The sequence below is a fragment of the Rhinatrema bivittatum genome, chromosome 8, assembly GCF_901001135.1.
Source record: "Rhinatrema bivittatum chromosome 8, aRhiBiv1.1, whole genome shotgun sequence".
In the NCBI taxonomy this organism is placed as follows: Eukaryota; Metazoa; Chordata; class Amphibia; order Gymnophiona; family Rhinatrematidae; genus Rhinatrema; species Rhinatrema bivittatum.
This window is the reverse complement of record NC_042622.1, coordinates 88,933,830-88,945,302: the sequence shown is the minus strand read 5'-3', so window position 1 is coordinate 88,945,302 and position 11,473 is coordinate 88,933,830. Positions and strand designations below refer to the sequence as shown.

The 11,473-nt window shown below is 46.3% G+C and overlaps 1 protein-coding gene across 1 annotated transcript in view; it reads right to left on the bottom strand.

Moving 5' to 3' along the window:
- Positions 1-727: 727 nt before the first annotated feature.
- GTF3C5 (general transcription factor IIIC subunit 5) overlaps positions 728-11,473 on the bottom strand; it is a 41,589-nt gene continuing 30,843 nt past the window's right edge. The window contains exons 9-11 of the mRNA XM_029611959.1: positions 10,939-11,021; positions 9,930-10,072; positions 728-1,243 (exon numbers count right to left, since the gene is read on the bottom strand). Coding sequence (XP_029467819.1) covers positions 1,092-1,243; positions 9,930-10,072; positions 10,939-11,021 — 378 coding nt within the window. The 3' untranslated portion in view covers positions 728-1,091. The remainder of the gene's footprint in view (positions 1,244-9,929; positions 10,073-10,938; positions 11,022-11,473) is intronic.

The window sequence follows — 11,473 nt, the reverse complement described above, 5'->3', positions numbered from 1 at the left end:
ATTGTTTAGAACTGCATGTCCACTGCTGCTTCCAGGCTCCCTCCTGTTCCCAGATCTTTAGCAGCTGCTGCCAAAGAACTCAGTTCAGCAAAACTCCTGAGCTGCAAAAATAAGCCAAATATAGGGCTTGCCCCATTTTTCCATATAGAAAAAAAATAAGATATTTTGTCCAGCTGAGGGGATACTTGTCTTTGTCCAGCACATTACTTGCATGTGATTTCTGCACACTTGTGAAGTTCACAGAATACAAGCAAAAAAAAAGAGATGGATTAAGACAATAGCCTTTAAGGCCTAGATGTGCACAGGAACAAGCAGTGAAACCTAAGCCCTGCCAGCACATGTTATGTCCTCTACAAAAGCAGAGAAAGATCTATCCTCCCAGATTTGTTTTTCTTACAATTCACTCTTACATTCCAAAGAAATCTAAATCAGTTAAAAGAAACCAAAGGAGTTGGGTAGTGATACCTTCTGCAAGCCTAAAAATGTTTAAAGGTGCAAACATTTGAATAACAATAGTCTCAAGCAATGCAAGGGAAGGGAGCTTTGTAATTCCAAAACCATGCATCCATAGACACATCATGGTCTTACAAAGGCATCATTGCTACCCAACTACTTTGCTCATCTCAAACCTAAATAAAATTACACTACTCCCTTCCCACTTAAAGAAATATTAGAGCATCAGTGAAGTTTCACATATTAAATATACAGAACAAACACACACAAAATGCAAAGTTTAAGGAACAGAGGCCATGAGAAATCGTTTTATTTAACAAAATCTTGACAAGGTAATAACTGAACTCATGCAGGCATTTCACTCCTGGATGAGCTGGAAGTACAAATGAGACAAAGGGACTATTGGTCTCACTGGTCTCCAGCCACAGTAGCACGTCTCCTCAGACACTCTCAACACATGCTGAGGAATGCACCAGCTGCATGGCCTGTATCTCTACATCTCCCCATGGTATGCACAATCCAGGCATGCAGTGCTTCACCAAGTCTCTTTTTGCTGTAGTGGAAGTCAGCAGTTGGCCACGTCAAAGCATAGCCTCATACCTAGGGCGTGAGGTCAGGAAGGGCTCACAGGAATTTGCTCATATGTAGTCCAATATTTCTGTCTCCATCTCATTCTCACTGCCTTCAGAAGGCTGATAATCCTCCTCATCTTCCTCTTCCTCCTCCTCCCCTGACTCATAGGTTAATTGGTCTTTGCCATCAGTTGGCTTGGATTTGCTAGAAAACAGAGCTAAGAGCAAGGAAGAATGGCAAAGAATTAATCAGTTCCATGTCTCTGTACTGAAACCAAAATGTATTGTCTGCAGTGCTGAAGGGTTTATTTATTCACAATAGTTTGTATTCTGCCTATTGCCAGTGCCTGTTCTAAACATAAAATACAGTTTCCATACAAACAATACAAAATAAAAACAAACAAGTTAAAATGATAAAACATTAAAAGCATCAATGCATCCTCATTCATCTATTGCATAAGCTTCCCAGAATAGATGAGCTTTCAAAAGTTTCCTAAAGGTTTTATAATCTTCAACCTGTTGTATTGACAAAAGGAGACTATTCCATAAAGCAGGAGCAATTCTTGAAAAGTCACGTTTACATGTTTCCTGTAAATGGATATCTTTTATACTCGGCTCCCCCAATAGCAGTAAAATTCCAGAATGTAATGCCCTGAATGGACAATGCCATTTAAGCAGATTTCTCAAGTCATAGGATGACACTCATGCATAACTCGAAAGGTTAATGTTAGAACCTTAGATGGTAACTTTTAAACAGGTGCATGGGCACATGTGCGCAAGTTCACAGACAAATCCATTTTATAACATACGCGCATGTTATAAAATAGGCTGGACGCATGCATGTGCATGCAAATATTGTGTCTACCACCTAAGTGGGGGAATTTACAATGGACACGCACACCAACACTATTTGCCATTTTCCCAGTTCAGGGACAGGACTTGCAAACCTGCTATTTAATAGCCTCCTTTCCCTCCTATTAGCCCCGACCTTTAAAACCGGGTTGACTAGCCTAGATTTTATAGGAAAATTAGTTTCTTACCTGATAATGTTCGTTCCTGTAGTACCAAGGATCAGTCCAGACTGCTGGGTTATGCCTCCCTTCCAGCAGATGGAGTCAGAGAGAAACTGAAAAGGTACCTCCCATATACCCTGGTCTGCCACCTGCGATCCCTCAGTATAATCGATATCTAAGCAGAAGAAATATAATATATGATAACCAATGACTAGATCAAGTGAAAAGAAGAAACACTGAACCAAGAAACTACTGAACCAAGTATGAACTGTCGATTAAAAAACGATGAAATATCTGTCAAAATGCTCTGACAAAAATCTGTAAAAAGAGAAAACACACAGAATCAGACAAGCGGGGCCCGTACACATTGGGCGGGCGTCTGGACTGATCCTTGGTACTACAGGAACGAAAATTATCAGGTAAGAAACTAATTTTCCTTTCCCTGTACGTACCAGGATCAGTCCAGACTGCTGGGATGTACCCGAGCCGCCTTAAATGGGGTGGGACACAGAAAGTCCCGCTTGAAGCACCCCGCTGCCAAAGGAATCTGCAGTTGGATCCCGAACATCCAACCGGTAGAGTTTAGCAAACGTGTACAAGGACTTCCAGGTAGCCGCTCTACAAATTTCCTGGGGCAAAACACAGTGACTTTCTGCCCATGATGCCGCCTAAGAACGGATAGAATGAGCCTTAAGGCCATCTGGAACTGGTCGTCCATGACATATGTATGTGGAAGCAATAGTATCCTTGAGCCAACGAGCAATGGTAGTTTTGGAAGCCTTAGATCCCTTCTTCGGACCATACCATAAGACGAAAAGATGATCTGAAGTACGAAAATCATTCGTGACTTCCAGGTATCGTAACAGTATCCTGCGAACATCTAGTCGCAGTAAGTCGCGACTGTGCGAAGAACTGATCTCCTCCTCAGAAAAGGAGGGTAAATCCACTGACTGGTTGACGTGAAAAGATGAGACCATCTTCAGCAAAAAGGAGGGTACCATCCTCAGCGATTCTCCCATCTCCGTGATTCGTAGGAATGGTTCCCTGCATGATGCTTGTATCTCGGAAACCCGACGCGCTGAACAAATAGCCACGAGAAAAACAGTCTTGAGAGTTAAATCTTTCAAAGTGGCTTGCTTAATAGGCTCAAACGGGAGAGTGCAGAGACCACGGAGAACCAAATTCAAACTCCAGGATGGACAAAGTGGCCGTACCGGAGGACGTAAATGCTTGACCCCGCGTAAAAAAACGAACAACATCTGAATGATGCGCAATGGTAGAACCTTCAATCTTACCACGCAAACAGCCCAAGGCTGCAACCTGGACCCGAAGGGAATTATAAGCGAGCCCCTTTTTCAACCCTTCCTGCAAAAACGACAAAATATGCACTATCGTGGACCTTTGTGGGGACACCTTCAACCCATCGCACCATGACTCAAAAACCTTCCATACCCTGACATATGCCAGGGAAGTGGAGGTCTTGCGAGCTCTGAGTAGCAATCACAGCCTCCGGATAACTTTTCTTCTGAGTTGCCTCCTCTCATAAGCCAAGCCGCTAGACAAAAGCGATCCACCTGATCGAAAGATACGGGGCCTTGACGCAGCAGGGTCGATATGTGGCTCAGACACAATGGGCCATCGACCGCTAGGGTGACGAGATCCGCAAACCACGGTCTCCTTGGCCACTCCAGGGCCACTAGAATAACCATCCCCTGATAAGATTCTATGTGCCACAGAACTTTCCCTACCAGTGGCCAATGAGGGAATACATAAAGAAGAATGTTTGGGGGGCCACAGAAGCACCAGAGCATCTACTCCTTCGGACCAGTGTTCTCTCCTTCGACTGAAGAAACGAGCCACTTTGGCGTTGCTCCGAGTCGCCATTAAGTCCAGGCACGGGGTTCCCCAATGGCGAATAATGAGTCTCATCACTTCGGGTGACAACTCCCACTCTCCGGGATCTAAGCGCTGTCGGCTGAGAAAATCCACCGGAACGTTGTCCACGCCCACGATGTGGGAGGCCGCAAGACGGCTCAGGTGACATTCTGCCCAGGCCATCAACAGATCTGCTTCGGACGCTACCGGACGACTCCTGGTACCCCCCTTGTCAGTTTATGCAGGCCACTGTTGTCGCATTGTCGGAAAGAATCCTTACTGCCCTGTGGTGGACCAAGGGGAGAAAATGCTGTAGGGCCAGGTGTACCGCCCTAGTTTCCAACCGATTGATGGACCACTTGGTCTGTCGAGGGGACCACCTCCCCTGAGCAGATTTGGATTGACAGACCGCTCCCCAACCTGTCAGACTGGCATCGGTCGTAATGATGATCCACGGTGGTGGTTCCAGGTCCACTCTCTGAAGAAGATGACCCAGTACCAACCACCAACTGAGGCTGGACCGGGCGGGCTCCATCAAGGGTAAGGGCAGGGCATAGTCCTCCGACTTGGGGTCCCAGCGGGAAAGCAGCGCCCTCTGCAACGGCCGCATATGAGCAAAAGCCCACGGGACCAATTCCAGGGTAGATGCCTTATGTCCAAGCACTTGCAAATAATCCCATGCCATGGGCAAAGGAAGGGCCAGGAGGCTCTGGATTTGAAACATTAAATTGATCATACGCTGACGGGGAAGGAACACCTTGCCAGCCGCCGTGTTGAACTGGCAAAATTCACTATCCATCCCAAGGACTGCAGGCTGTCCAACACTGACTGTACCGCTATCTCGCAGAGCGCTTTCGACTTCGCCTGGATGAGCCAATCGTCCAGATAAGGATGGACCAAAATCCCTCGACGTCGGAGGGAAGCTGCAACTACGACCATCACCTTGGTAAACACTCTGGGGCCGTTGCCAAGCCGAAAGGCAGGGCGCAAAACTGATAATGCTCTCCCATGATGTTGAACCGAAGAAACCTCTGATGGCGTGCCTGAATTCCGATGTGTAGATAAGCCTCCATTAAATCCAAAGAGGCCAAATACTCGCCCTTGTGGACGGCCGCAATGACCAACCTCAGCGTCTCCATCTGAAAACGCGGCAAGCGTAAGGCTCGGTTGACCTGCTTTAGGTCCAGGACTGGTCGAAAAGTGCCCTCCTTCTTGGGGACTATGAAATAGATGGAGTAACAACTGGTCCTGCTCTCGGCAGGCGGGACTGGAACCACTGCCCCCAACGCCTGCAACCAAGACAGTGTCTGAGCAATTATCTGTTTGTCCGGGGGACCGCAAGGGGAAACTATAAAGAGATCGCAAAGCAGCCGAGCAAAATCCAAAGCGTAACCTTGACTTATAATATTTAGCACCCATTTAGCACACACCCTCCCAAAAGCGGGACAACCGCCCCCCCGATCAGAGGAACTGATCAGTGCCCCCTCATTGTGAAGGCTTATTCGGGGTAAAGGCATGAGGAGCCCTGGAACGCTGAGGCCTCCTGCCTCAAAAGGAATGCGACCAGGTCTGTGCTCGGGATGACGATTGCCGCTGCGTGAAGGACGAACCCCTCCTGGCACGAAAGCGGCGTTGACCGTGAAAACGGCCTCTGAACGTTCCGAAAGAGCGAAATTATTTGGGCTTGTCCTCAGAAGTTTGTACGCTTTATTGTCCCCCAAATCTTTAATGAGTTGCTCCAGTTCATCCCCAAACAGCAATTTTCCTTTAAAGGGAAATGAACCCAATCAAGATTTGGAGGAGGCATCTGCCGACCAGTGTCTTAGCCACAAGAGCCACCTTGCTGAAACCCCGGACGCCATGGTGCGCGCAGAAGTCCGTAGAAGATCATACGATGCATCCGCTGTGTAGGCGACCGCGGATTCCATGCGGTTAGCCTGCTCTGTCTCATCAGGAGGAAGCTCCTGGGCGATAAGTAACTGTTGAACCCAGCGGAGAATAGCCCTTTGCATAAGGCTGCTACAGACCGCGGCCCGGACGCCAAGCGCAGATACCTCAAAAATGCGCTTCAGTAAGATCTCCAATTTCCTATCTTGAAGATCTTTCAGCGCCGTTCCGCCGGTCACTGGAATAGTAGTATGCTTAATAACAGCCGTGATGGCAGAGTCTACCTTGGGGACCTTAAGGAGATTTAAAGAATCACTCGGCAGAGGGTACAGTTTTTCCATAACCCTGCTGACCCTTAATGATGCCTCGGGGAAATCCCATTCCCTGGATACGATTTGAAAAAGCTTATGGTGAAATGGAAAAGTTTGTGCGGGGCCCTTAAGCCCCGCTAAAACAATATCCCCGGGGGCAGAATCCGCTTCGGGATGTGGAGCCGGAATCTCCAATTCCCGCAAGACCTGCGGAATTAAGGGATCCAATTCATCCTTGCTGAAGAGTCTAAGGATCTGAAGATCATCCCTCTCTACAGGAACATGGCTATCTATATCCCCTCCCATATCCTGATTGTAAGGGTCCGCAGCCTTGGGAATCACCGGATCTGGATCCACAGGAGGGCGAGGAAGGCAGGTTCCTGCCTTTCCGTGGTCTGGTGTAGGCTTAAAAAGCTTAGGAGAAAGGGGGGGGGGGGGGGCGGGACTCCTCCCAGTCAGCCTCTGCCTCTAGGTAGGCTTTGTGCATTAAAAGCACAAATCTGGAGGAAAATGGCTGCGGCCTCTTAAAAGCCTCCCGAGGAATTGCTGAGGAGTCTTGCTCACGCTGGTGCTGTGGACTTAATGCAGGCGGAGAAGCCGTAGGAAAATCCCCCTCCTCAGACGCAGTATCAGCGTCCATTATCGGTGCGTTCGGCGTGTCCAAAATGGCCGCTGCCTCGTTGAGTGGGGGCGGGGCAGGCCTCTGCACCCGAATCGCCAAACTTCTTCGCGGCTCCCGCAGCCACGAAAGAGGAAAACCGCTGGCAGCCCCCAGCCGTCGGGAGGGTCCCTCGCCCCCGGGGATACACCGGGAGCAGAGATCCTCCCGAGAAAGCTGGGTCCCCGAATCTCCACAGGCCAGACAGGCTAAGGCGCACGGCATAAAGGCAGCCGCTAAAGAAAAGCGTGCGAAAATTAAAACCCCGACGCGCTGAGTGGAGAGTCCATCCCCTCCGGAGCCCTGGGGCGAAGCGCGGCAGACCGGGGCTGAGTGAACAGGAACACAGCTCTAACCCATCACAGACAGGCTGTGAGATCCCTTTAAAGCTTGTTTTTCCTCTTTTTTTTTTTTTTTACAAGAAACAAGCCAGCTGAAATGTATATATATATATATAGCCCTTATGCCTTAAGCGCAAGCCCCCTTCAGAGAAAATTAAAATCTCTGGCATAAAACTTAGGAGGGGGATAGTGACTGGCCCACCGGTAAATTCTCCCCCCCGGCCACTCAGGTAACCTAAGCTCCAGGAACCAGTCTTCAGGGCACTGCCCTACCTGGCCTGCCACAACATATGCCTCAGCTTCGCCAGCGCCATAAGAGAAATAATTTGAAAATATATTATCCTTTTTTTTTTTTTTAAATCAAGTCTCAAGAGAATCAAAAACGTCTAGTTGTCTTCCCAAGGGATAAACAATTGATCTAGTCAGAGGAGTTAGGAGCAAACCTGTGCACCAATTGACAAATTTGTGAAGGATCAGGACCGCAGGTTATGCCTCTCAATCTGCTGGAGTCTGAGATATACTGAGGGATCGCAGGTGGCACACCAGGGTATATGGGAGGTGCCTTTTCAGTTTCTCTCTGACTCCATCTGCTGGAAGGGAGGCATAACCCAGCAGTCTGGACTGATCCTGGTTCATACAGGGAATTTGGTTTAAAAGTTACACAACACCCATAGCAGAAGTAAATTTACGCAGCAGGGAACCCCAGCACACACAAGGATGAGTTAGTATTTACACACACATTTCTTGGCCAGGCCCTGACATGCCCATGTCCCACCCAGACCATGCCCATGCTCTGCCCCTCTTTACAAACTTTTGCCTTGTGTATACAGTGGGAGAAATTTGTGTCATAAGAACATGCCCAGTATCCTGTTTCCAAAGGTGGCCAATTCAAGTCACAAGTGCCTGGCAGGATCCCAAGGGGTAGATAGATTCCAAGCTGCTTATCGCAGGGATAAGTAGTGGATTTCTGCTACCCTACCTTAATAATTGTTAATGGACTTTTCCTCCAGGAACTTGTCTAAACCTTTTTTAAATGCAACTATACTAATAGCTTCCACCATATCCTCTGGCAACGAATTCCAGAGCTTAACCATGTGTTGAATAAAAAAATATTTTCTCTTATTGGTTTTAAATGTATTACTCAGTAAGTTCATTGTGTGTCCCCTGGTCTTTGTACTTTTCGAAACTGTAAACAACTGATTAATGTTTACTCGTTCCATTCCACTCATTATTTTATAGACTTCTATCATATCTCTCCTCGGCCATCTCTTCTCCAAGCCGAAGAGTCCTAATGTTTTAGCCTTTCTTCATAGGGGAATTGATTCATCCCCTTTATCATCTTGGTCGCCCTTCTCTGTACCATACATGGGCGGTTTTTAAAATCCACTCAGCCCGACTTGTGCGCTATCTCCTGGTTTTGGCACGTGCAAGGCTTTTAAAATTCACCTTTAAAATTTTAACCACTGCTCTACAGGGAGCCACTATAATGACTTCAATACTGTTGTAATATGGTCCCAGAGAGAACAACCAGATACCAAACATGTTGCAGCATTTCCTGCAGAGGGGTTAAATAACATTTGGGTAGACCTATATACAAAGCATTGCAATAATTGAGTGTTGATAGTACAAATGCTTGCTCCAAAATATATATATTAAACAATGTAATTTTCTCAATCTAAAAAAGCGGCACCAAATTGTAACCCTAGATTATGTACGGAACCCAAGAGGGGAACTGAGACCCTCAAATGTTAAATGGAGGGATGATGCTGCAACCAAGGACTTCAAAATCAAACTGCATTTGTCTTGTTGAAGTTCAACAGGAGACCATTTTCATTCATCCATTGTTAAATTAGTCCCCAAGTCCAATCGATCTGCGGAACTGTCTCTGTCATACATACAAACTGGGAACAGCTTGGTGATTTTTATATTTTCAAAATAATCCCTAAATCTTGCAATTTAACACACAATGGGCACATTTAAGTGTTAAATAGTGTCACAGAGAGATAGAAGCCTTGTGGCACCCCAGAAAGATTAAGGAACCATTTGGAAAATCCTTGTCCAACATGAATCTGTTGAAATCGTGTGTCTAAAAATGAGCAAAACCAATCCAAAATCCACCTTCCCTATCCTAATTTCAAGCAAATGCTGCAGGATTACTGTATGTAAAACCAAATCAAAGACCACTGAAACATTAAAAAAAAAAAAAAAAACCCCAAAAACTATGATTGACTCATGCGAAATAAATTCTGATTCCGATACCAACAATGTCTCTGTACTATTACCAACCGAAAGCCACATTGATGATCATGTAAAATATTATCAGAAAGATAACCAAGCCGAAATAGAACCATTTTTTCAAATATTTTGCCCAAAGATGGAAGAATTGAAATGGGCCTATTAACTAGCAGGGTCGTCAGCTGGAAATTGCAAATTCTTTAAATTTGGGCAAACAACCACTCTCTTAAAGCAGTTTGAAAAAACTTCCTCCACTAGAGATATGTTGACTAACTTAGTCAAAATCTCAAAAAATGTGTCTTTCAATCCCTATAATAATCAAAATGGCAGCCTTCACTTTGAGCTCCATCACTCCCCAACAAACTATGACAGGATCAGAGGCAACAAGGAAGGTAGAAAACATATCCCAACAGTGTAGTCTTTATGTCCATAGCAGGTCTGTATGCATGCTCTCTGCTGTGCATTTTCTCATCTGCTCTCAACACGAGGTGAAAGGGACCTAACGCTCACTCTATAGTCTGAAAGCCCACAGGACGCCATTCTCTCTGCTCAGCTATGGATCCCTTGCACAGCTTTATCCTTACCGGGCCTCTTGGAACGAATGAGTTGCTTGATCATGAGAGACATGGTGTCCCTCAGCTCATCACTGGTCTTCTGAAGGCACCAGCCATCCCTCTCCGTGCACACCGCCTCCTCCCCATCGTTGCGATGAATGATCTTCTGCAAGCTGTACGATAGTTCAGAACAGAGTCAGCTCACCAAGGCCATCATGGAGCGATCACAACACCAGATCAGCAGCAAAACAAAAGCCCCAACCCATAGCATGCCAGCATTTCTGAGGCAGGCAGAGGCGATCTAGAGCAAGAACAGTATATGTCTCTGGGTTTCTGCACAAGTACTATGGGCACACATATAAGGGATCAGACATAGCCCATGCACATAAAAACCATTAAAGGCACGTTTTAAGGCCCATGATAATGTAACAAATTTTGCATAATGTCAGGACACTGAAACTGTTCAAAGGCATTAGAGAACTGGCTAGAGACACACAGTTTCCAGTATTACCACATAGAAAGCTTTCAGCTATCAAAAGTAGTCGAGTCCCAACTGCCTCCTGGTTTGCTTTTAAGCTAAATCAATGATAGATCTATGTAGAGCATGGTGAAGATTCCCGTTATAATTCAAGCAAAAAACCCTGCAGTCAATAGTTACCTCCTCACTACATGGCCTGCAGGGCGGCAGCGGTGGCCTCCCACTATTTAACAGGATTCAAAGACAAGACAAGTGCAGAAAGCTCAGACACAAAACAAGTCAAACGGGATCAGTACTTTCAGGATATAGCCTTTGGGTTGGACCAGATACTCAGCTGTTTCTGAGTACTGGGGAAGCGGGGGGCACACAACAATAACAGTTAAGTATAATTCATGCATATGAAAATTATTTCACACTATGAAATTAATTTAATCTGTGTAACTGGATGCCCCAAACGCTAAACAGCGTTAGCACACTGCCTCCTCTAACATGCTGTGAAAGGAGGAAGCATGGCCAATCCTAACCAGAAAGTTCTGTCCATCTCCCTTCCCGAGTCCTTACCTTTCTACGCCGAGGTCACAGAGCTGGTAAAACATCTGTCTGTACGGTGGGAGTGCCCCCTCCCGGAAGATGTAGATGGAATCCTGTGACAGGGAAATCAGCACCCATCAGTCACCTCATATTGGTTCAAATCATTCCCCAGAGGAAGAATACTTACAAAATGGCTCAACATGGCTTGCCTTGTACTGAATATTTTCAGAAAAAAAGTATGTCAAATTATATAACTAATTTAAAATGTACAAAAGAAGTAAAGAACTACAAGTCCCAAACAATGTGAGCACAGTGGCATCAACCAGACAAGTGCTTGCACATTGGATCTGCAGCCAGTGGGCTCCCAGATACTCTAGTGATTGGGTCGGAACCAAGTTGCTCTTGGGCAGTCACTACCCAGTTCAAAGTCTTAATCTCTTCATGATTCACTGGAGAGAACACTGCCAGAGCTCCTTTAACTTTGCTCGAATGAGCCAGTCATCCAGATACGGATGCACTAATATGCCCTCTCTCCAAAGAGTGATGGCCACTACCATCATCACCT